The sequence below is a fragment of the Vulpes lagopus genome, chromosome 22 (assembly GCF_018345385.1).
Source record: "Vulpes lagopus strain Blue_001 chromosome 22, ASM1834538v1, whole genome shotgun sequence".
Classification (NCBI taxonomy): Eukaryota; Metazoa; Chordata; class Mammalia; order Carnivora; family Canidae; genus Vulpes; species Vulpes lagopus.
In genome coordinates, this window is record NC_054845.1 from 20,574,742 (window position 1) to 20,602,220 (window position 27,479).

At 34.7% G+C, this 27,479-nt stretch overlaps 1 protein-coding gene across 11 annotated transcripts in view; it reads right to left on the reverse strand.

The window, feature by feature from the left end:
* IKZF2 (IKAROS family zinc finger 2) overlaps nt 1-27,479 on the reverse strand; it is a 155,304-nt gene that overhangs the window by 19,134 nt on the left and 108,691 nt on the right. For all 11 annotated transcript variants that reach the window (XM_041737571.1, XM_041737574.1, XM_041737577.1 and 8 more), the window contains one exon: nt 3,437-3,574. In XM_041737571.1, coding sequence (XP_041593505.1) covers nt 3,437-3,574 — 138 coding nt within the window. The remainder of the gene's footprint in view (nt 1-3,436; nt 3,575-27,479) is intronic.

Genomic DNA, 27,479 nt, shown 5'->3' on the forward strand with positions numbered 1-27,479 from the left:
GTTCTCTTCTCCTGCTACTGCCTTCTCATCTTTATCTTGGCATTCTCACTTCCAGTCTCTCCTCACACCTCAGTCAGGCATCTCTCCTATATTGTACACTGGTGACATTTTTCTTTATAAGACACAAATTGGATTACCCCAATGGAATTCAAACATTGGATTGGCATAAAAGGCTCCATTTTTGCATTACAACCAATTATGTCAGTCTCATTTCCTACCATTTCTTTAACTCCAAGTATGTTCAATGTACAGGAACTGCTAATGTTCTTTTATACCTCCAAGTGTTAGCCTGTGGCAATTGCTCTGCCTGGAACATACATTTTCTGTGAATCTAATTTGTGCAATTTTCCTCAACTCCATGTACGAATCAAACACTTCATGTGTAAAAAGCTTTCCTTGATTTTTCTAGACAGAGTTAGGTCAGCTCTGCATTTGTGCTCCTGGAGAAGTGTGTATATGTCTTTATTAGAGCATTTGCTTCATTTTATTCATCTTTAAAGTACACATTCCTTACTAGACCATAAATGTAAGAAAGAAATTGTGTCCATTTATCTTTATATGCCCAGAATGTTTCGTAGAAATTGGCACATAGCAAACCCTCCATACCTGTTCTCTGAATGAAGCAAAAGAATACCTCTTTGACTTCAGACATTCCCTTCTCTAGAAGAGCCACATGGGGAAGAACATGCTTTAGGAAAGAGAGGCTAGGAGACATAACTATGTCAGATATGAACAAAAAAGGAATAATAATTGCAAAAAGCTAATGGCAACCACAATGATGGCAACCCCTACCCTCTACCACTAAAAGAAAGCTAAGAAAAATAGGCAAGATAGAGTAGGATAGTAAGAGAGGAAAGGAAATAAATATGAATTTCACTATGGCTGTCTTTAAAAGGAGACACATGCCAAGGTATGTATGTGAGAAAAGGTTAATGATAAACTCTAGGAGCATTTTGCCCAGTTTTTCCCCTCTTAGGGCATTTATCAATTCCTGTTTCATACATTCAATTCTGCATTAAGAATGTTAATGGAAGGAAAAGGAGATAAAGGATAATCTCACATTATTATTATAACATGCCTAGAAGAATTAAAGCATGAAATGGAATAAATATAAGCCTATGTGGTTTAAAACTATATCCAATATTGAAGAACAATTATTTGGGTCTACAAATGATATCAGAACCTATCTCCTCCTCCCACCCTCCCCATACACCTGTCTTTGACATTGCACCCTGCTCTATCCAGTACCTGAGTGTCTTACGCACTTTCTCCATTCTGTTCCAGTTTCAGAGCAACTTGTAAAAACGGCTTTTGATTATTAAGGGCAGGCAATCTGGGAAATGAGGGTCAATGTTATGGTTGTCTAGAAGTATTTTCCCCCAAAATAAACCTGCTTAGTTTTTTGTCAACACTTATTCTATAACTGGTTAATTTGCCAACATATAGTTAAATGCTAACAACATGAAGTCTTTTAGAAGAGACTCTATTTCTTATTCAGATGTGTGTGCAACAGAGTCCCATAAAAGACTCCATGGAAAAGGAATTAAAAAAATTAATAATCCAATCAAATGTCAAAACTGTAAGGAGAGAACATTATATAGAAAAACTAATAGTAGTACCACAAGGTGTCTTTAACATTTTGGCATGCCCTCGAGCCTCCCTCAGTTACCCTGCCTCAAGCCACCTCGAAAAACAATAATTTAAACAGAAATGGTAGGCAATGAAACCTCGAATGTCTAAGTTAATGCTGGTAATATAACCTTATAGGGCATAGGACATTTAACATTTCTTAGTATTTAATGCCCTGAAATGTAATATTGGGTATTTATTGCACATCCAATCATATTTAATTCTCACACTCAGTCTGTGACACAGCCACCACTCGGCCAAGCCAGGTTTGCTGGACTCCTAGACCCATCATTTTAAATTCCCTGCTCTGGGCTCCTATGCTACCCTCAGAGGCCCAGGTAATGCAAGCTTGCAATATCAAATTTACTAAGACATAAAACAGAGACAGTTTTTAAAAATGTTAGTTAATAATAATATAAAAATATATGGACTCATTCACAACAACAAATCGAATTAAAAAATTCTTTAGTTTCTGCCTGATTGGATCTAAATTCTGCAGTCATGAAGTCTCTTGAGTCCTTTATGGTTTTTTCTAGAGCCACCAGTAGCTGTAAAATAGTGCTTCTGAATTGGCTTTCTGACATTGAATTGTAATCCATATTTTGTAACTCTGTGGGAGAGTGGGCTGTTTCTGATTCTTTTTTTTGAGGTAAGGTTTTCCTTCTAGACGGGATGAGCACTGGGTGTTTTTCTGTATGTTGGTAAATTAAACACCAATAAAAGTTAATTAAAAAAAAATTCTTTAGATTATATAAACTATCCCCAAGGAAAAAAGCTTCAATTATTCAGGGTAACAAAATAAGTAAATTTAAATTAAATCCCCAATTCAGCAACAAATAATCACTTGCTGTCCAATAAGCACAGTTCCACAGGATGTAGTACATAAAACAAAACCCACAAGTAATTCTTGAGTTGTCTATAAGTTGCTAAATAGATATTTATATTTTGAAAATGACTACAGCATTCTCCAATTATACTATTAGATATTGGCTAAGTCTTTTTAAAATAAAAGATATAAATGCAACAGTAAGTTAAGATTTTTGTATATACTTCTATGAATGATAAAATTAATCAGTGTAAAAATATAATTAGTAGGACAAGACAGATGCTCCAAATGTAAAGAACTCAAAATCATAACTTTCCGTTTTAAAGCTGATTTACCGACATTAATTTTTTAGTAATATAGAGTTGTTAATTGCTAAATCTTAGAAACTACTTTCCTACCTGATATTGTATATTGCGGAGATGAGGATGTTTTGCTTAGGTTTTGATTTTTGTGGAGGGAAGTGGTGCCTAATTTTAGTCTAGGCTCTTCCCTGTACTCGTAGAAAGCAAAATGAGTAATTTCCAAGATAAATCACAGAACAGATTAGGGAAATTTCTAATTATATCAATTATATCACTGATCATTTACCTAAGAGAAATGAAAATACACAACCAGCTCTTTTAGGAACTCTATAGACATTCCAAATCATTTCTGTTTGGGGCAGCCAATGAAAGAGAAGAATAAATACTATCTTCCTTTGGTGTATTCAAGGTTGGCTGTCATTATCGTGTTAATTCAAAGACATGTTATCAGAAATAATTTGGAATTTCACAAAAACCCAGTACAGCTTGTTTGCCAAGGGTCGCAAAGCTTCAAGTGCTGAAGAAGATAATCCCATGCAAAGTTAACATAATCTGAAATTGTTATTAAAAAGAGTAAGATTTTATCTTCATGTTTAAGGGTAGAGAGAACTGTTTAACCCATAGAGAACGACAAAAACAGTGAGGGGGAATGAAAATGGTGAACGGCACTTGTACCCACCATGGTGACTCATGACCTGCCCAGCAGCCTCCATGCTGACATTCTGGAGATAGTTGTGGCAGCGTTCCTTGTGCTCCTCCAGTGAACTGCGCTGCTTGTAGCTTCGTCCACAGTAGTTGCACTTGTGAGGTTTACCCACTGCGAAGAGAGCTCCAGGTTAGTGTGCCGTCAGTCTCATCCAGAGCAAATTTAACATCTGACTTTTGGTAGTGTGGAGGAAGCATTTATATGCTTTTCAGACTCAAATCTCTTCCTCCTCCACACTCTGATTTAGGCGAGAAAAGCTAATAAATTTCTACCAAAGACTAAAAAGACAGCAAGGAGATAAGGCAGGTCGTACCTTTGGTGACAGAGGAAACACTGAATCAAATTCATGCTCTGACTGTATCCTCGATCTTGAGGGGCTGATGATCAGTCTCCAAATTATCTGACTTCTAACACTAACATTTGCTCTTACACAATTTTCTCAGCTTTGACTCAAAAGACAAATCAGGAGTGTCCTAGATACATGGTGAGAATTTTTTTTTAATGTTTTTTTGGGGGGTTGATAAGGACAGAGAATTTTTAACTGAAGAAAACTGAAATGCAACAAATGGAATGTCATTGTTTAATGCAAAGATTATTCATGGCACGGTACCAAGGACACTAAAAAGAATTCAAGTGATGAGAAAAAGTACTGATAAAAGCAGAGTTTCTCTTTTCTTTCCACCTTGGTAATAATTATTCACACATGCAAAACTTTGTAGCCGATAACTGTGTTCTCCAACATCAGCACTGTTCTTGTATTACCAAGAATTAACCTACTAGGTGCTTTGAGTCAGGATTATTAACAATAACCACTGAAATCCTAACATATGTAGTTATATAATGATAGTAACATTTTCTTTTTTCTTTTTTTTTCTAATGTCTTTCACATCCAGGAAATGAATTATTTCCTAGTAGCCAGAGAGCCCTATCTCAGTATACCTGGTAAAATACTTCAATGCTCACATTAAATAAAACTTTAAAAAACGATTGAAGAAAAACCCACGTATGGAAAGAGACATGTTTTACTGTATGACAATTCACAAGGATATCACAGGGCACTCTGATTCTTAGTTTTGAATGAGTACAGAAAAAACACAAGACCCCAGCTGGTCCTTGCCGAAGCTCTCAGTAGCAAAGCACAGTGTGAATCAGGTCAGTGGCCCTCATCTGACATAGGAATCACTTTGTTTTGCTCAGAGGACAAACAGACCACTCTTTTTCATAGTCAAAGATCGTATCCCTAACTCTAGTCACCTTACAAACTCCAAGCTATGACACTGGTTGCAGGCGGAACTGAAATACTGTAACAAGGCAAGGTATTCAGAGCTGCATAGAAATTTTGCTATACTGATTAAAAACAACAAAAACCCCACCAAATCTTTAAATTGTATTTGACGTATACATAAGCCCAGTTATTTCATGATCATGATTTTTGTAAACAGCCTTAAATAAAAGCTAAGGCAGGATTAGTCATTTCTAAAAATAGGCAAAGTTCTATTTTTTTTTCAGAACCAAGAATTTCTATATATTGAACCAAGGAATCTCTGTCTATTGTGAAGAATCTTTATTGCTATGTGAGAACATTAAAAATTACACGAAAATATTTTTTTACGAAAATACTTTTCGTCAAAAACATTTCATGTAAATAGTGTAAATATATATACATGTAATTGCATTTTAAGATATGGCATTACATATCACAAAAAGCTTTTGTTTGCCATCACTGTTACTTAATGTGAGGTTTTTAGCGCTACTTCTCTAGAAGTAAGTGAATTTGCACTAAACAGGTCTACTTACTAACAAGCACATAAACTGTGGTCTGTAGCCCACTTTAAAACTTGTTTCTTCCAAAAAAAAAAAAAAAAAACTTGTTTCTTCCTCTCTGTCTTCCTTTTTATCAGTCCTGTTGCGCTGTGTCTTAGATACCTGTTTTACTACAAACGTATCATCCTATGCTTCCTTCCCCTTATTTATATAAACCTGATACCTTCTGAAGTTCATTTAAACAGTTCTCTTCCACACCCCCCCTGGCACACAGCCATTAATAAACTTCTAACTCACCCACCAAGGAAGAAAAGACTGTATACTTTTTACTGTTTTCAAAACTTTCTTTTTTTTTACTAGCCTCATTTTTAAAGTCTGTCGTTCCTAAAGCTTTACTACTTTAGCTTCTCCCATTTTGACATCTGTTTTAAAATATCACTCTTTCCTCTTCATCCCAATTTGAGCAAATTGTTCTATAAGTATAACCTCACTTTTTCCAAATCTTGATCTGTGTTCCACTACAGCAATCCACATAGTAGGCAACATATGATGGACTTTGATATCGTGGAACTGTGTTATCTTCAAGGCACGGACTTTGGGAATGCTCCACTTTACCCTTCTGCCTCTCTCATCCAATACATATTTGTTAAAAGCCTATGAGGTACCTACAGCCTATGAGGTACCAACAACACTGTGATGAGGCTGGAATGTAAAGTGGAGAACACATTCTCATGGTTCTATCCTCATGCAACTGGTAGTCTGGTGAGGAAGATGGATATTTAACAAATACGTAAGCAATATATTACAAATTATGGTAGATCCTATACAGCAAAAGAATGGTCTGTTAGCATAACATGGGGAACCCAATTTAGTTTGAGAAGGTTGGACAGGAAGGTCTCCTTGAGGTAGGAACACTTCCTCTAATAACTGAAGGAAAAGTAAGTGAATCAGATAGTGGGGGGTAGGGTGGAAGAGAGCAGTGTTTCAGGATTTCCGGTAACTGCTGTCATCCTTAACATTTGTTTTCATGTACTCAACTCCTTCAAAGTCTAGATCATTCCCTTACTACTCTTTTGAAAATTATTTTCAAACATCAGCAACATCCTTGCCAGATCCAATGGTTCTACAAGCCCCACAAGACCATTTCGTGTCAGTTGTTTGATATTTCTTAAAAATTGAGTTCACAAAAATATTGTTTACATTTACTCCCTACATGTGATTATTTGTGTAATATTTATAATCCATGAGTTAACATATATGTACCATTATTTTGCATCTATTTTTATAAATATTATTGCATTCTTATCATCTGAAACACCTTCATTCTAATATTACTGAGACATTTTTATAAAGTCATCAGTAGCCTCTGAATCAGTAAATCCAGTGGACATTTGGCTCTAAAGCGCCCTAATTTCATGGCCACTTTCAAACTTTGATGTGTCTTGATTGTCTTGCTTTAGCCTCCGGGATCAGATTCTGTGTTGCCCTTCACTGGCTTCTCAACCTCTTCCTACCTGGCAAATAGATACGTAACTTCTGATTTTGTTCTCACTATAATAGTCTCCCTCTTATTTCCTCTAGATTAAGCCCTCATTTCTGTGAAATGTCCAAATCATGCCTGGAATAGTTTCCCATGTTTGTAAGCTGCTACTAGTCATTTAAATCTGTTAGACTGATCTTGGTGAACCCAAAGATGGAGCTTTTCCCTGTTTTCTCACAGTACTCTGTCCATACTGTGTTGATGCATTACTTACGATAATTTCATTGTAATTATTCATATGATATCTATTCATCTCCCAGTTCCCAAAAAATGAGCTTTGTCCTAAGAACAGAGGTCATGTTTTACTCAATTTTGAACTGATTGTGCTTTGGTGGTTATTAAACACAGGAGATACTCCATACGTATTTGCTGAGTGATTGCACTTCACACTCATACTTTCAAATGCCTTTTTGAGTAGTGCCTCATGCATATTCCTCTGAAATCTAAAATTCAGCATATTCAAAATTCTCTTCTCCATAAAGCTACTTCTTTATTCTGACTGTTCTTTTGTGCTACTGTTACCACTGTTTTAATAATGCAGACTCACAACAAGGCAGTCCTTTTTGTTGCCTCCCTCTTTTCCCACATCCAAAAAGTTGCTAAATTCTATATATTCCTTCAGTGTTTCTAAGTTTATCCTTCCTTCTCAATCCCACAACCAATATGCAAGTTCAGTTCTTCATTATTACTAGCCTGGGCTAGCATAAGAGACTTCAAACTAGGTATTCTCTTGTGTAATTATTTGGTTCCCTCCTTAAAAACCTTTACTGACTCTTCATTTCTATCGTACAAAGTCCAAATCCCTTTACCTGGCATTCAGTACCCTTTCCTAACTGGTCCCAAAGTCTACATCCATCTTCTATCCCAGGATCTGGCTAAAATCACCTTAAACTTTTACACTTGAGTCTCAGTTCTTTCTTAAATGGCTTTAAACAATGTGGGCTTCCTGAAATCCTAGTCATCCTTCCATTCCCAAATAACCTTCTAAAAGTGATCTTTCCCATTAAAGAATCATGACTGTATTGGCTCCACACCTAGAAAACATAACATTCTATCTTATATTTATGGCTATTTATACATTCGTTTTGATCTCCCATGTTAGACTGTGACCTTCTTAAGAAACTGGAGCAATGTCTTGTATATTTTTATAACCTGCAACAAGTTTAGTACGGTAATTTGTTCACAGAAAGAATAGGTTGGGTTTCATTAATAATCTCATTTCCTAACTTTTAAAATATTTTTCTCTCACCGGTTTTCCTTAAATTTCACTAAATTTCCAGTTTTCAAAGCAATAAAAAATATGAAAATTCACCAAAAAATTATTCATAATTACACCGTTTAGAGATAACTGTCTTTAACATTTTTATCCTCTTGTATTTTTTCTGTACATGCAAAGACACATTTTGTTATAAAATTGTCACTTTATACACTGTTTCTCCTGAAATACACAGTCTACACACACACACACACACACACACACACTCATCTAATCATAATCTATTTCTCTGTTCTCTTTTTGGAATTTCTATTAGTTTGATGTTAGAACTTCTGGAGTGGTCCTTTAAATTTCTCATCTTTTTCCCCTCACATTGACTACCCTTTTATACTTTTGACTTTAAAAAATTAATCTTTTTCTTTGAGTATTTCTGCTAAATGTTTTCTGGTTATCATGCATTTTAATTTCTAAGAGCTCTTTCCTGTTTTCTTCTTTTTTAAAAAGTATAATTTTTCTGTTTTTTTCTTGGCCACAAAACTTACCTCTCTGAGCCTTTTATCTTTTAAAATTCTCTTCCCTGTTTATATTGTCTCTTTTCTCTGAGCTTTTTTCTTTCTGTACTATTCTCTGTATTAGAGGAGTTTCTTAAATGTGCCTGAATATCTATTATTCATTCATATTGAACAGTGAGGCACTAAAAAGCTAACTGGAATTCAGGAAACATAGGGGAGGTTTGTGAACTATTGCAGAGTGGTCTCTTTATTGTTAGACCCCCATGTCTTCTCTTTCAATTTCCTTAGAGAAGATGCCTCCAATTTCCAAGCCCAAGGGTGATATAAGCTGGATATCTGTATTCTAGAAGGAAAGGAATGGGGCCACAAATCTAAATGTTCGATTGTGGTCTTTTACATAATCTCCTTGCTTGAAATCCTTTGTTTCTCCCCATCTTTTCCTTTCCCTGGAGTCTCTAAGCCTGAATGTTTCCAATTCAATTTCTCCAAGGAATAAACATTTATTTTCCTCTAAGGGGGAAGGGGAGGATTAGTTGGGCTGGCTGTAGTGTAGCTACAGTCTAATGAGAGTAGCTCTGTGGTCTAAGTTTTGTGTGCAGATTTTGAAGTACCTTTACATTTAGTGCAAAGCTCCATCCCTGACTTCAACAGTCCTGTTTCTTCTACTTCTCAGGATTCTCTGGTGCCATTAGCTTGCTACTCATCCCTTATTTCCCCTCTATAATCACTAAAGATTTCATTCTTGTCTTACTGTCTGTTACCACCCCTCCCTCTATCTGCTTTCCATCGTCCTCTTGGCTGCTATTCTATCCTTTCCCAGTGACTTTGATCTCATGATCATAAACCTCTATAAATGTCTACTGTGATTTTAGTGGAGTTTTAAGGAGTAGAGACAGATGTAGTGTTTAATTTCATCATGTTTAAATAGCAATATGCAATCACTTTTGTTGGTATGGTATCGTTCTGTAAGGATGTATCGTAACTCTCCATTTTAATAGAAAAAGGGCATAATATATTAGGAAAACTTAGCCACCAAAAAAAGTAATCACACATTAGTAAGACAGGGAATTTGTGGAAAGTAAAACTGCATATCTCCTCTTTTCTATTGTTATTTAACTATTCTAACATAAAATTCCCTACTTATTTAAAAACACTGCAGCTTAACCGTTTCCAGTGGATCTCAAAATGTGAACTGCAGCCTACCCATGTCAGAATTCCCTGCCATGTTTGTTAAAAGTAGAGATTCTTGGGTACCATGCTGGACCTAGAATTTTTAGGAGTGTTACTCGAGGTCTGCATGTTTAACAAACTTTCCAAGTAGTTACTTACATAAGTTGGAAACAGTGGTTCTATAGAAAATCATAAATCATCATGTTCTCTAAATCTGGAATTTAATTGAAATTTCTTTTAAGGTGAAGAGTATTTTTCTTAACCTTACTATATTGATCTTAATTGTATTATCAAAGGAGTTGAAATTAACTTTGCTCTATAAGAAATTTCCAGATTAAGATCTAAAACACCCTTGCAAGAAGCATCATTTTTTATTACTGGTAGTAACACAAAAAAAGAAATATAGAAACATGGAAGTTTACTCCTGTATGTTGACTACATATTTTGAGGACAGTGATACAGTTATAGTAAACTTTGCATCAATTCTCCTTCAAACTGACCTGTGTCTGAATTCTAAAATTCAACGAAAAATAGTTATACTGACCCATTTTTCTCAAAGTGCAAATTGTGCTGCTTTTTAGAGTGCTCTATGATGCTATTTTACGTTAGAAAAAACAGCAAGGAAATTAATCATATCCACTAATAAAAAGTAAGTGTTTTGCCAGGGCATTGACTGTGGGAATCTATCTTTCCCAATTTCCACAGCATCACAATGTGCCAAAAGGAATATGCTGTCAGCAGCTAAAAGTCATTAAGTCACCCCCTCCCCCCAGCTATAACTTTGAGAAGTCTTGGAGGAAAGACAGAGAGGTGGAGAGAAGACAATTGTATTGTGAGTTACCACTTTCCTGACTTGATAAAGCAGGACTCAATCACATGCTAACAGTTTTACACTGGCTCTTTTAAGCTACTATTTACTCACAAATATTTGTTACTCCTAAAATCTGAGTTATAATGTATGTAGATTTTTATTTTTAAAACTCAGCTTTACTGAGGTATTACTTACATAAAATAAAATCCACCCACTTTAAGTATACAATTCAAGGAGTTTAAAAGTATATACGGCTGTGTAACCATGGCCATATTTAAATACAGAACATGTCCATCACCCTAAAAATTTCATCTTGCTCCTCTGCACTAAATCCCTTTGCAACCCCTGATCTGTCACTACTGTTTTGCCTTTTTCTTAGGATTCCTCATAAACCGAATCATGCAGTCTTTTTTGCGTCTGGCTTCTTTCATTCAGCATGATGATTTGGAGATTCAGTTGTGCTGTTACATGTTGGTAGTTTATTACTTCTTATTGCTGAGCAGTACTTCATTGTATGAATGTACCACAGTTAATCTAGTCACTAGTTTTAGGGTTGTTTCTAGTTTATGGCTATTATTATGACTATTATTTATGAAGCTTCTACAGACACTTACAGGCAAGTCTTTGTGCAGATAAAAATTTTCATTTCTCCTGGTTAAATGTCTAGAAGTGGGATTGCTGGGTCATATGGTTAAGTATCTGATTAACTTTATAAGAAATCATTTAACTGTTTTTCCAAAATGGCTATATCACTGTGCATTTCCACTAGCAACATACTAGTTGTAACAACCCCACATGCATGCCAACACAATGTTGTCCAGTCTTTCATTTTACCCACCCTAGTATTAAGTAGTGATACTGATATTTCATGGTGCTTTTGTGTTTTTTCTATTGTCTCGTGAGACTAATATTTTCGTGTGCTTCCTTGCCATGTATGTGTTTTTTTTTCTTCAAATTTTATTTGAAGTATCTGTTCAACTCTTTTGCCTATTTTTTTTATTGTGTTATCTGTGATTTTATTATCAAGTTGCAAGAGTTCTTATTCTGGATACAAGATTTTTATCAGATAATGTTTTGCAAATATTTTCTCTGATATGTGGCTTGCTTTTTTTTTGAGTTTCTTATGAAAAGTTTTTTAATTCTGAAGTACAATTTCAATATTTTCTTCTATGCTATTTTTTTGATCTAAAAGATCTTTGACTAACCAGATATTGCAATAATTTTCTCTTTTGTTTTATTCTAGTAATTGTATTTTAAATCTTACACTTAGGTCTATTACTCATTTCAACTTACTTTGTGTATATATGCAAGGTAAAGCCTATACCATTCTTTTTTTTCTTCTTCAAAGCTTCTAATTTTATGTACTTATTTTTTAATAAATTTTTTTATTGGTGTTCAATTTGTCAACATACAGAATAACACCCAGTGCTCATCCCGTCAAGTGCCCACCTCAGTGCCCGCCACTCACCTCCCCTTCCACCACCCCTAGTTCGTTTCCCAGAGTTAGGAGTCTTTCATGTTCTGTCACCCTTTCTGATATTTCCCACTTATTTTTTTCTCCTTTCCCCTTTATTCCCTTTCACTATTTTTTATATTCCCCAAATGAATGAGACCATATAATTTTTGTCCTTCTCCGATTGACTTATTTCACTCAGCATAATACCCTCCAGTTCTATCCACGTTGAAGCAAATGGTGGGTATTTGTCGTTTCTAATGGCTGAGTAATAACCATTCTTTTTTTAAAATATGGATATCCAATTGTCCTAGTTCTATTTATAGAAAATATTATCTTTCCTCCATAAATTATCTTAGTACCTTTTAAAAATCAATTGATCATGTATTTTTTTTTAAGATTTTATTTATTTATTCATGAGAGACACAGAGAGAGAGAGGGTGAGAGAGAGAGAGAGAGGCAGAGACACGGGCAGAGGGAGAAGCAGGCTCCATGCAGGGAGCCCGACGTGGAACTCGATCCTGGGTCTCCAGGATCAGACCCTGGGCTGAAGACAGCGCTAAATCGTGGAGCCACGGGCTGCCCTGATCATGTGTTTTGAGTATATTTTTGGATTCTCTGCTCTATTCCATTGATCTCTCTTTTAGCCTAGGCAAAAACTAAAAGAATAGATACTATTAATACAGTTAGTCTTCAAATCAGGTAGTATAAGTCATATATCTTTTGTTTTTCCTTTTCTTTTTTCTTTTAACAGAAGGAGAAGGGCAGGACAAGTAGAGGGAGATAGAGAATCTTAAGCAGGCTCCACAGGATGATGCGGAACTTGATCTCACAAGCCTGAGATCATGACCTAACTAAAATCAAGAGTCAGATGCTTAACCGACTAAACCACCCAGGTTCCCCATGCTTTTTCAAAATTATTTTGGCTATTTTAGATCTTCCATATTTCCAAACAAATATTATAATCAGTTTGTTAATTTCTACAAAAAAGCCTGCTGGGATATTTATTGGGATTGTATTACACTGATAGTCTTAATTTCCAGAGAATTAACTATTAACAGTATTGAATCATTTAAACCATAGTCATAATACATCTTGCTGTTTATTTAGGTCTTTAGTTTCTCTCAGTGATGGTATTTTTTTATTTTTTCTTGCACAAAATTAGATAAATTTATCTCTATGTAATTCATGTATTTTGGATGCTCTAATAAACGATGATGCTTTTGAAATTTCAGTTTCCAATTGTCCATTGTAAGCATATAGAAATGCTTGATTTCTTTTTACTGATGTTGCTTCTTGCAATCTTAATGAAATCACTCAAGTTTTAATTTTGGGAGGTGGTGTCAGTTCCTTGCTTTTCCTATATAGGTAATTATATAATCTAAAACAAAATATAGCCTTACTTATTCTTTTTTTTTATAAGATTTTATTTATTTATTTATTCATGAGAGACACTGAGAGAGGCAAAGACAAAGGCAGAGGGAGAAGCAGGCTCCATGCAGGGAGCCCGACATGGGACTCAATCCCAGGTCTCCAGGATCATGCCCTGTGCTGAAGGCGGCGCCAAACTGCTGAGCCACCCAGGCTGCCCAGCCTTACTTACTCCAATGAAATTTGTATGTCTCTTATTTCGTTGTGTTGCCACGCTGAATTGACAAGACTCCTAGCACAATGTTGAACAGAAGTGGAGAGGATATTCTTGCCCTGTTCCTACTCTAAAGGGTAAACTTTCATTCATTTATTAGCAGTATACTGTTAGCTCAAAGTTTTTCAAAAATGGCTTTTACCATATTGAGAAAGTTCTTTCTGTTTTATTGCTGAGAACTTTTTATCATTAATAAATACTGAACTTGTCAAATACTTTTTTCTACATCTATGAAGACAATTATGTTTTCTTCTTCTTCTCTTTATTTTTGGTCTGTTAACATGGGGAATTACACTGATATTTTTTCCAATGTCAAAGCAACTTTGAATTTTTGGGATAAACCCCCACTGGTCATGATGTGTTTTCCTTTTCTATTTATTTCTGGATTCTGTTTGCTAAAATTTTGTTAAGGATTTCTGTTTCTGTGTTCATGAGGGATATGGCTATACAGTTTTCTCGTATTACAATTCCTTTGGTTTTGGTATCAGGTAATGCTGAACTCATACTCTGTTTGGAAGCATTATTCCCCCCCTTTGATTCTCTGGAAGAATTTGTTCCCTAATGTTTTCTTAAATTACTTCTTCCTTGAATATTTGACAGAATTCACAAGTGAAGTAATCTGGAGTTTTCTTTGTGGGTAGGTTTTTAACTATGATTTCAATTTCTAGGATAAATATAAGGCTATCACAGTATTTCTTTTTGAGTGTGACCTTAGATAATTTCTGTGTTTCAAGGAATTTATTTCATGCACTTGAATTTATTGACATAAACTTGTTCATAACATACCTATATTGTACTTCCAATGGCTATAGGAGTTTAAATGACATTCTATTTTCATTTCTGATATTGTTAAATTAGTGTTGTGTTTTTGTACTGATTGATATTGGCTAGAGGTTTATCTGTTTATTGATCTTTTCACAAAATCAGCCTTTGATTTTTCTGTATCATTTTCTTGTTTTCTCTTTCATTAATCTCCGCCCTTATAATTATTTCCTTCTTTTACATTCTGTAGGTTTAATTTGCTCTTCTTTTGTGATATCTTAAAGAAGCTCAGTTAATTGGTTTGAGGCCTTCTTTTTTTAATATAAACACTTTATGCTATGCATTTTCCTCTAGTACTACTTCTAGTCTCATTATAATCTCATTTTCTTTTATATTCTTGAACATGTGGAGTATACTTATAATAGCTATTTTATCAACCCGTCTGCTAATTTCACCATTAGGGCATTTCTGGGTATTTCTATTGATTGATTTTTCTACTGATTATGGGTAATATTTTCTGCCTTCTATGCATATCTGTTAATTTTTTAGTGGTATTCTGGATATTGTGAATTTTATATTAGTGGGTTCTAATTTTGTTGCATTACTTTAAACTGTGGTTTACTTATTCTGGTATGTCATTACATTACTTGGAATCAGTTCAACCTTTTTGATGTTTGCATCTGTGCTTCAAGGCACCTCCAGAGCATGCTTTAAACTGATGGCTAACTTAGCTCCAGTATGAAATGACAAACTTTCTGAGTATTTTACTCAGTGACCTGACTATTACAAAGTCTTTCCACATTGGCTGAAGAGAATTGATTATTCTCACTGCGGTATGAGCTCCAGGAATTGTTTGGCCTTCTGCTTTCTTCCTTTTCCCAGATGCAGGTAGTTTCACCACAGACATAGGTAGATCACTATTTAACCAAAGAGTCAGGTGGCCTCTGTGAAACTCCAGGGTTTTTTCTGTGAAGTTTCCTCTTGATACTCCTATATATTCTAAGAACATTCGTCTCCTTGGTTTCTGATCTGTCTCCTCAATTCATCAAGACTAACTGGCTATTTGATGTATGAATTTGGCCAATATCCTCCCCCCCCCCTTTAAATGCTTTAAACTTAAATATTAAAATAATTAATTAGATTGTGTTTATATGCAGAATTTGTTAATTATATGGTCTTTCCTTGGAAAAACAGATTTATTAAAAAGTATTTTAACTATGTTTTTCTAACAAGGTCAAAATAAAATAAATGCATTTTAAATTCCAGATAATTAAAAAATTCTTTTTTTAAAAAAATGATTTTATTTATTTATTCATGAGAGACATGGGGGGGAGGAGAGAGAGAGAGAGAGGCAGAGAGAGAGGCAGAGAGAGAAGCAGGCTCCATGCAGGGAGCCCAACGTGGGACTCGATCCCGAATCTCCAGGATCACACCCTGGGCCACAGGCAGGCACTAAACCACTGAGCCACCCAGGGATCCCCTGTTTGGGATTCCTATTCCTAAGCATGATTTGGAAACTGCTTCTAGGAAGGAAGTAAGCTCGGATAATCACAGGACTCCCCACCTTTGTTTTTCTACCCTCTGGAATCCTAGTCCTGCAGTGCCTATTGTTCAATGCCTAAAAGTCATTTAATATATTTTTGTCTTGCATTCTAATTGTTCAGGGCAGGGATTAAATCTGGTTCCTAATACTTCATCATATTTGAAAGCAAAAGCTATATATATAATTGCCTTAAATTAAAAAAAAAGTCTAACCTTGTAAGTTTTGTTACCAGTTACAATTCAGGTAACTGAAGTTTCTTATATATAAAATTCTACAATACATATTATAGTGAATAATAATATATAACACAATAAAGATTCTAAGACAGAAGATAGCAGGATTAGTGTTCCCAACTATCTCAAAAGTTAATAGTCTCCTTTGATCTACAGTCACTCACAAAAATCCTATACTAACAAAAAGAGAAGTATCAGTATAACCTGTCAGAGATACAGAGATTACTGAACTGACCTGAGCAATAAATTAAAAATGAAGATGTAGTAAAGAAAATTTGACAATCCTGACAACTATTCAATTAGAAAAAAATTTGCTAGCATTTGCTAGTATTTTCTCCATCTCTCATTATTAGACACTGGAGATAAATACCCACCCCTGTACTAAAACCCCCACATACCTACCCAAAAAGAAGAGCAAAGCAAATAGCCATAAATAATTTTGAAGTAGGAATGTTTACCATAAATTCATAGGGTGTTATGAAGGTATATAGCACAATCTTGTTCACTTATGTTTTCTTGAAATATGTCACTTCAAGAGTTATCCTAGTGAAACCTATAAAACAAATTACAATAGCACTAATACATGTGGTAAATGTTTTATTCTTTATATAGATGTATGTATGTTTACACATACAGAAACATGCAGAAAACCACATCTATATACAGAAAATATATTTACCATTTGTCACGATACATATAAAATCAGCAAATAGTATGATGCATATATCACATTCATTTTCCTTTAATAAAATTAAAAGCGCCCACTGTCCTATAAATATTTATAATGCAAAAAATGGGAACTTGATATCTGATTTTACTTGACAACTGCTTACAGAATTAGAAATTAATCTGAAGAAAGATGAGCACTAAAATATGGTGCAATTGGTAATTTTTTTTCAGTTTTTAGCACCCATAAGTTAAACTGTGTCTGAATTAGTTGTCTTATTATTATAAGCCCTCTATATAAACAATTTTAATATTCTTGATCCCTGTTCTATTGCTGCCTCAAAAGAGATTTTGCCAATTCATATTCATGCCACTAGTGTATGAGAGAGAGCCTTTGGACTATACTCTCCACCAGAACTCTGATTAAAATAATAATCCTCTAAGGTGCTAGGCCTGTGATCCTTAAATGTTAGTGGGACACTGAGGCAAACTCTTGGGAAGGATATTGTAAAGCAAGATAAGCACAAGATATTTTACATTTTTGAGGGAAGTAATAATATTCAACATCCCTCAGACACCACACAAACTACTTGCTCACAGTTTCAGTATATCACATTACGGTCTTTTCAGTGATGTCACATCTTTGTGAAGCTAGGTTTCAGGAGCTGCAGGAACTAAAGCACGTACTACGTGAAATAAATGTGGAGCAGGAAATGAGAGTGGAGCTATTCAACCTGCTTCCTAGATGTGGGAAGTTGTGCAGGGTTCAACAAGGTACACAATCCCATTAGTAAAAAACTGTGGCTGTTCAAAAATCAAATAAAAACGCTATTTTGCCTTTCAATTTATGTATATTATTTTTTCAGATTATTTTTTCAATTAATTGACAAAAACTTTTTGTTATCTACTATGTGCCAAGTACTATTCAAAGAGCTGGGGATACATTAATAAATAAGACAGAAGAGGTCCATGATCTCACAGAGCTTATATTCAGATGACAGTGGGGAGAGACAGGCAACGTGTGCATGAACAAAAAACCCAAGGTAACTGCAGATTCTGATTCAAGCTTTACAAGACTTTAAGACAGTGACAGCGAGAGGGAGAGTAACTAGGAGGGATACTCTAGGTAGGGCTCTTGTACAAGGACATGCCAAGAAGATGCCATTTAAGCAAATCTCTGAAGGACAGTGAGGCATCCATGCCAAGAATTGAGGAAAGAGCTGAAGGGAGAGACTTCTAGAATCATCAGTGCAAAATCCCAAGAGTAGAAAGGAATAAAGGAACCGAGGGTGGCAAAAAACAGAGTGAGGGATAGAGTGGCATATGCTCAGACAGGAGAGGTGGGAAGAACTTCCAATGGCCATGATAAGCAGTTTGACTTTATTGAAAAAGCAATGGAAGCCCATTAAAATATTTTAAGCAAGGAAATTACATGATTTAAACTGAGTTTCTAAAGAATCCTGGCTGCTATATGGAGAATAGATTGGAAAGCAGGAGTATGGTAGCTAAGATCATAGGCTCTGGGGTCCGGCAGAGCAGTTTATATTCCAACTTTTCCTGAGTAAAAGTTGCGTAAAATATGCATTATGTGATTTTAATGGTAAGATTTTTACTATATCAGAACATAATTTTTAAAAAAAAGTACTCTCATGGACGCCAGAGTGGCTCAGTTGGCTAAGGGTCTGCCTTTGGCTGTGGTCCTGATCCTGAGGTCCTGGGATCAAGCCCCACATGGGGCTTCCTGCTCAGTGGGGAGTTTGCTTTTCTTCACCCTCTGCCCCTCCCCGCTGCTTGTTCTCTTGCTCACATTCAAATAAAGTCTTTTAAAAAAAGTACTTTCACAAAGATAATTTATACTGCTCTTAGATTTATTTTACTTTAAGTTTCCACATGTCCTCAAACCTTATGGAAATCTCTATTTCAGTATGATATAATCCTTTAGTTTTATTATACTGAGTATTTTGGTGCATGGATGTGTGTATGTGTGTGGTACGTTTAAAATCTAATCCAATAGTATACATTGAGGGCAAATATGAATAAAGAAATTAGCTAGAAGTATAATAACCTTGATAAGGTAAAGCTATACATAAAGAACCATACATGTAACATTTAAAACTACAGATTGTGGAGATTTTAGGTAGCATCTCTCATTTATTTAAAAAAAAGTCTTTGAGTACAGTTGACATACAATGTTAAAATTAGTTTCAGGTATACAACATAATGATTCAATTTCTCTATATGTTATGCTACGCTCACCCTCTTTAAATCTGACTTTCCGGGGATCCCTGGGTGGCGTAGCGGTTTGGCGCCTGCCTTTGGCCCAGGGTGCGATCCTGGAGACCCGGGATCGAATCCCACGTCGGGCTCCCGGTGCATGGAGCCTGCTTCTCCCTCTGCCTATGTCTCTGCCTCTCTCTCTCTCTGTGACTATCATAAGTAAATAAATAAAGAATAATAAAAGATTTAAAAATAAATAAATAAATAAATAAATAAATAAATAAATAAATCTGACTTTCCTTGTCTGTAAAATAAGGCCCTTAAAATAGTGTTTGTCACAAGATAAGAGCCCATTAAGTATTATCCACTACCTTTTATTTTTGTAATGGACTGACATTTATCATTTACTAGGAAATACATATAACCACTACTGACATCTACAAATCTTAAACTAATTTTTGAGTTAATGCAGGAATGTTTGACTGAAAGCGTCCATAGATCCATTTATTCATTTGATACAGTATAAGGGATGCAGATGCAAAATAGAATAAAATCTCTTCTTTGAGATGCTGAACTTAGGATCTTTCATTCTTATCTTTATATTTATCATGTTTCTGTACAGATTAAAGGCATTATCACTCTGATAGAGAATTTATGATACAGATAAAAATTTAATTATATTCTAAATATTTATTATATGATTACAATGAATGATATTGGTTTTTATATACCTCATTTGTAAGTTTTTTTTTCCCTATTGTTGGTTTTTTGTTTTTGCTATTTGGGAGTTTTCTTACAAGATTTGGCAAGATAGTACAGGCTGTAGATGAACAGGTTTTTTTTGACTCACATACACAGATCAAGTAGGAAAAATAAAAGGAGAGGGTGGAGGTTAGCTTACAAAACAAAACAAAACAAAGCAAAGCCTCAAAAAACCAAAACAAAACAACAGTGTGATATGCCATTTTGGACACTGACTAATGAAGTTGGCACACTACCTTTCCATTTCTACCATGAGTTCCAAAAGTGCCAGGTCCACAGACTCAGGGAAATGGAAGAGAAAATGTGAAATGGCCACAAATTCAGACTCGTCCACACCAACATCCATGCAAGGTACAAAACTGTGGTAGTCAACTTGGTGATGAGGATGATGTTTGTAGAAAACTGAGAAGAATGAGAAATAGCTCCACTATTCTTGCCTATTTCTTTAGAATTCCCAACAACAGAAAAAGATAAGGAGGAAAGGTTCCAGCAGTAAACTGATCTAAGGAATGTGCCAAAGTGAAGTACTACATCACATGAGCAATAATTATAGAAGAAAGATTTCTCTTTAATAATTCCTTCTAGAAATGTGTTTGAAATTTAAAGAAGCATAATGGTTGATATTTGAAAAAAAGAGGAGATCATATATGCTATTTAAAAAAATTAATTTCTGAGGGACCTATAAGGCAGTGTATATAATGATTATTGGTCTGGAAAAGAAAAGTGTTCTACTTACTGGATAGAAATCATATGGATTGTCTTACCAGCTAGTTTGACTGAAAGTGGTTTTTCCCTCCTGATCATATTTCAATGCGCAGGGCCTTAAGGGTGTGTTTGAAGAGTCAGGAATGAGAATACTAATCCCATCTCCTCTCTCCAGTGTTTATTGCAAAGCATACAGAAGGGAACCATGGGCATCATTATCAGGACTTGGGTGAAATCAGCACAGCACAATTATGCAAATCATGTGTGCAACTGACACGGCTTGTGTATGTATTATCAGTGTAATCCACCTCTATCAAGCATCTCCAGGAAGGAAAGGAGGGGTGGAGGGTGGGGAAAGTTCACACTTGGGAGATCACCCAGAAAGTGGGCCAGGTGCCAGGTCTACAATCAGGTGAAAACAGTTCCTTCTCATGGGAAGTCTGCAGGGCAAATTACACTACACTTAATGCACCATCACTATTATGAATGAGCTACACTAGAGTCAATTTCTGAACCAGCATAATTTAATCCAATATGTATATCATTATACTGGGCTATGCATTAGGTTTTTTTAAGTGGGTCTCTTTGACAAATCTGGCAGAAAGGTCATGATGATCTGGTTTCAAAATAACGCCCATATGAAAATTACTGATAATAATTTTTTGACCAAGAACTTAATTTTCAGATGTTTCTCACTCTTCACTCATTTCACAAATAACAAATTGTGAATATTCAAAGGTCTATAAACTGCAGCAATTCCATGTCATACAAATACTTTTGGATGTAATACAAACTAAAGGTACTTTACATATTTTTTTTTTCTGGCCATCACCTCAAAAAAATGAAGTAATACTGAAACAAACATTGAAGGATGGGGAGGGGGAACCTATGAAAAAGACACAGAGTAGAAGGCAAAAGGAGACACAAGAGGGAAAGATAATTTAATAAAGGAAATGTGGCTATGGCAGTGAATCCCATAGTAAGACCTGATGATATGTTAGAAAGCATTTCATTCTTATGATGAATTAACAGACTGTCCCATGTGAGAAGACTTAAAACTAAAGCATTTGACATTAAGTTTTTTTTTTTTTTAATAATATGCTCAAAGGTTAGCTCTATCTCACTCCAAGTCAGATTGTACTTTTGAGTTTTATTTTTAAGAATTTGAAGATGAGGAATTCTCTCTTCTTGTCAGTTTCTCTGAGAGCATGTAGTTTATACCTTAAAAATGCCTGTTGGTTGGCTAAACATTCTACTAAAGGTGAATATTCAAATACATTCAAAAGCAGGTAGAGTCATAATATTTTATAGGTATTTTGGATAATAGTTAAAAGTATAGCTGAATAAAACATAGAGTTAAAAATAATGAAAAATGTGTAAATGAGTTTGTGGCAGAGTAGTATTTAACTGAGAATGTTAAAAAAAATCAATATTGGGAACCAATACAAGTGTTCAATACTTCTGAGCTGTTTTTATGGATAAAGTATAGTCCTTGGGATTACAGTGTCTTGAAAAATAAAAAGGCCTTATATAATAGAATTAAAAAAAATGAACAGTGAGAGGAAAGTTATTATTGTTTTAACAGATAGCTATTTACATGGTACATCTGGTCCAGTTGCTTTTTATAGGACAAAATAGTTTTAAACTGACAACTAGACATAAAGCACAAACTTCTTAGACTAAAAATTGTCAAACACTGAATAGGTTACAAAGTAATATTGTAAAAATCAACATTCCTAAAGTGTTTGGAAATAAGCTGGATATTTGTTTAGAATAACACAGGCTTATTGACCCTATGTAAAAAGATGAAGACTTCATGACACTGGAAGTTTCCTCAAATATCTAGGGTTATACGTGTAGATAAAAGTTAAGGTTTTAACTGAAAGCTAAGGTTTTCCTTAGAATATTATAGATAAGTCTTACTGAAAAACCAAAGGAATTATTTTTTAAAAATGAGAAGAGAAAAAAAAAAAAAAAGCAATGGGGGCACCTAAGTAAGTTATGTGGCTCAGGAGTTTATGTGGCCAAATGTGGATTTCAGCTCAGGTCATGATCCCAGGATCCTGGGATTGAGCCCTGCATTGGGCTCCATGTTCAGCAGGGAATCTGTTTGAGTATTCTCTCTCTCTTCCTTTGCCCCTCCACTCCTCACCTCCTCCTCGAGTAAATAAATCTTTAAAATAAAAATCAATTCCTACCTACCTACACTGAATAATACTTTAGTATTACAACAAGCAAACGCCTTAAAATATCTAAGAATTAAGTAATTTTTTTTTTTTTTTCAGAATACGAGAGACAATATCCTTGGGACATCAGGATTTTTCATTTTCTTTTTTTTTTTTTTTTAAAGATTCCATTTTTAAGCAATAAATAATTTTGAAATAATCTGAATCCAGTACAATTTCATGGCCATCTGAATTTTAGATATGGCTTAAAGATATTTGAGACTGTGTAAGAGAGATTCTTACTTTATCCTCCTTACAATTTATACAAAACAATTTATAATGCATATATACTATACAAATTCTCATATGTTAAAAATAATCTATCCTGTTTTAAATGTTTAATTTGGACACAGCCTGTGAGAAATATACCTGAAATGCTAATTAGAAAAAAATATGCAATTCTAGTTCCTCCTAGATTAAAAAAAATAACAAGTATGCTAAGTATTATTTTGATTAATAGGGGTCTAAGACTTAATTGAAACACTATTTCCCCAGTGTATTGGGTATAATAAAGACAATTAAAAGGAGCAATATATAACGTATGAAGCACACTAATCAAATTTCTAGGAATGAAAGAACTGTAATTACTTGTTAAACTAAAAATCTAAGAGACAAAACTAATAAAAATCATTCTTGTAGCAGGAGTACTGATTCATCATTAAAACTCACATAATATATTATAAATTTATATAAAGCAAGTCAGATAAGAGTTTTAAATATAAGCCAGTACCTTTTATTCTCCTATATCCTTATATAATGTATCCTAAAGTATAGATTATTTTCTCACTGGGCCAAAAAATTTCACTGTGATCTTCAGCTGATATATTGTTGATGATACATTCCAATTCTTTATTTCTCTCTCCTTCCCATTCCTCCCACTCCTTCTTAGAATGTCATTTAAATTTCACATATAAAAAGATTTTTTTTTTTACTTTCTCAGCCAGTCATTTTGTTTTGAGTGTTACAAAAAGCAAAAGTAGAAAGAGGGTTGCAATTGCTAGATATGTTTAAATTTAGCCAACATATTGCAATAAAATCAATTCTAATGAAATATCCAGCATTAAGTAAAATAGCCCTAAATAACCCATAATAAATGAAAATAGTTTTAAAAAACCAAACATCAAACATTGATGATTGCTGTACAAACAAAACTTAGATTCTATCATTTCACCTTTTTCTTTTATTCCTGAATGGACAATATTTCAGAAATAGGATACATCATTGTTACAACCAAAGTAAGAAAGGTTATGACTTCTGTTATTATCCTAAAAAGTGGGGAATAAAATATGGGAGTTATTGACTAGAATTATCTGCTACTGAAAAACTATCATATTAATCTAAATAATAATCTTATGGTATTCAAAAATTATTGTTAGAAAACAAACTTTTCCATGGCAAATAGTGGTAAACACTACCAAAGTGTTATGATTTATTAATTATCTGTAACACTGGACATCCTTTCAATTTTAAAAAATGTTATCAATGATTGTAATAAAAATTTAAAGCATGCAATCAAGTAGTTACCAGGGTTGTATAAACTTAAACCTATTTTCTATGCCAGTGTAAAAAATATTATTCAGGCGCTAATTAGCAAAAGTAAAGGAAGGAAAATCCAACATTGCTTAACACTTTTGCTGGTGTTCAGCAAAATGGAGGAGGCTTTATAAAAAGTTCTTTTAAATAAACTTCTGCTATCTGGAGGTAAAAGTATAAAATCTGAAACTGTCTATAACAAGGCTATCTCTTAAATATAGGTTAGCACATAGTTGCAGGAAGTAATAGTGATGCTGTGAAGATCATCTGAAAAACTTAAGACCTATTCCTATTTTATTGCAAATCTATTTTACAGTTAAACCACAGCAAATTGCAAGGAAAAAAAAAAAGTGTGGAGTGGGGACTACTACCCTATTCTAAGATTTGGTTGTCGTGAACAATCAGCAGCTAAGTCCAGGAAGAAAACATAATACATTGTATTTAGCATCGCATAATATTGGGAGCATGGGGAAATTTAAAGATCAAATTAAGTGACTTGACAAAGTCATATAACTAATTTGCACTGAGCCCATTCCAAACTCTGATGTTTGACCTCTTCCAGATGACACTTTTTTTTTTTTATCATTTTGAGTTAATTTAACAAAGTTTTATAGAATAGACATATGAGGCTGCATCATTTATCCCATTATTATATAGATTTTGGAGTTTGACTGTCTTGGTGTAAATCTAGCTTCTGCCAGTATGACCTCTCTGTCTCAGTCTCTTCACCTGTAAAATAATAACAGCCAGAAGCTCTCTTGACTGCCTTGCCTCTTCCTGAAACACTGAATTCCTAGAGCTTGTAGGCCCCTCTTTGTATGCCCACACACTTCCAGTCGTTGAATTACAGAGTTGCTAAGAATTGGTTATGATTCTATCCAAATTTATTTATGCCAGCTGTACCTGGTATTATAATTATGTAAATTTTTAAAATATCCATATTTCAAGGAAATTAGCGCAAAAAGAAAATTGTCTCTAAAACTAATTTTGTCACTTTGGAAAGTTTCAATAAAGGTGAGTTTATTTAAAATATGCTAAAGAATTGGAGGTGGGCAAAGATACTCATAAAAATTAGTGAGAAATCTTAAAAATTTAATAGAAGCCTGATTGCATCACAAGGGTCTTTAAGTTCTTACACTGAAAATGGAATTAGAGATGATGCATTATGTTTTAAAAATATAAACATAAGGACTTTTATCAAAAGAATGTCTCATGTTGCTAGACTTACTGCTGCTAATTGATAAAATACCTAGCTTTGCTCATGTCAGATAAAAGGGCTTTAATTAAAGAAATAATCCTTGAGAAGTGCTCTGCGCAGTGCCTGGTGTCTAGGGAGGACTTAAGAAATGCCAGATATTATCTGTAAATAACCTAACTATTGGGACTATATAATCAAAACCAAGACACTATCTGGTGTCCTCTAAAGTATGCAAGTAGAGTTCCAAATAGGAAATTTCAGCTTGAATGGGATCATACTTTGGAAAAAAAACAAAAAACAAAAAAAAAAGGGCTAGCATTTATTGAATGTACTTTCTAAGTTTTCTAAGTGTTTTTCATTTCACATATAAGTGTATAAGTGTACAGCAATGCTGGTTCTTTGTTACCAACCTAGTAGATGGAAAATTTTCAAATCTAAAATACAGGAAGCAAAGATGCAATATTAATATTATGGAACACAGTAACTAAAGCAATCGACAGTCCTTAGGGGAGAGGAGGAAGCAAAATACTTTGTACTAATAATATTCATAAAAACCAGAAATTAGTATTAAAATTATTACATTATGCTTAATACCCTATACTAGTAATTTTAAGCACTAGTTCCTAAATTTTAGTCAATCTGTGGCATATTCTGTTTCACCTTCATAGCCATTTTCACTCTTTGCTCCTCCAGAAAGCTAATTTCTACTGGCTTCATCAGTAGGCTTCTTTGTCTCTTGGCTTCTGCTTAGGTTCAGTTAATGTGAGGCATCAGCAAGAGACTGGAAGGTAAAAAGATTGAGGTCAACGTGTTTATTCCTCAGTCACAGGTTAGCAGGGTTACCTTGCTCTACTGAAGGTCAGTGTTCAGGGCTGTCTCCTGCCTCTCCTAATTCCAGTGATCTCTTGATCCCCTTGTCCCTCCAGACATAGGTTGCTAATGGCTTCTTGCCATTGCTAGCCTCCTAGTGCTTCAACCATCTTGTTGGTTTCCTTTATGCCTCACTATTCTCTTGTAGATATCACCATGAATGTCTCCAAATTTTCCTCATTTGAGTCTCTCATTGTTCCTGTCAGGGTCTTGATTGATAGTCACTGGTAGCAGGAGTGGCCAAGGCCTCAGAGAGTCAAAATGGCATTGTGGCATTGAGTTGCTCCATTTGAAGAGAACAGGATGGCTTCCCTACTGGGGAGTTAATGGATTACTACTAATTCTAGGTATTTGCTGGCAATATGACTACCCAAATTATCACTGCTGGCAGCATGTAGCCTTTACTTGCTGACATGACAATGGTGCTGCATAGAGTGAAGACTGTAGTGTGATATGGCTAATTCTGATGGCCCCAAGGATTACACAAAGGAAAAAGGACAGTTTGTCCTTAAATGCTCACTTCATGTCAGAGCGGAAGTGGAATATCAAGGTCCTCTTGTCAGCTTTAAAAAAAGATCCTATCGCCTCAGGGCAAATAAGGCTAATAATTGGCAATACCAATACACCTAGGTCTTGGTAATGGACTAATGAAACATGGGTTGGTATTAATTGATCATATACTAAGGCTCAGAATGTTGAATTCCCAAACACTTCCAATCATCCTTGTTGGAAGACACCCCTCACTTCCCACCTTTCCATCTAAGTAAACTAATATTCCCATAAATCAGCATTCCCAAAAAGGAAGACTTGATTGCTGCAACTGAGGCAAGAACCCAATCAGAAAACGCCAATTCTTTTCAGGACTCACTCCTATTAACTCTGGTTGCCCCTAGGCTCCTATTAAGTTAGATCTTAATATAAGCAAAATCAAGGCCTGATCCAGGAGGTGACAGCCTATATAGTTAAAGAATTGCAACACTGCCCATTTGTATCAGCAGGAATCCAGTTAGCACATAAGGGAATGAATCGTATCTAAGGGTTTTATACCAAGAATATGAACCAAAATGCTAGATTGTGCCAAATTTATCAATAGATATGCACTCACCTGGGATTTGGGATTAAGATTTTGCCTTGAGCAAGTAAGAGTGACTGGTTAATTGAATCCTTGATTCAATGACAGCTTATTAGTAA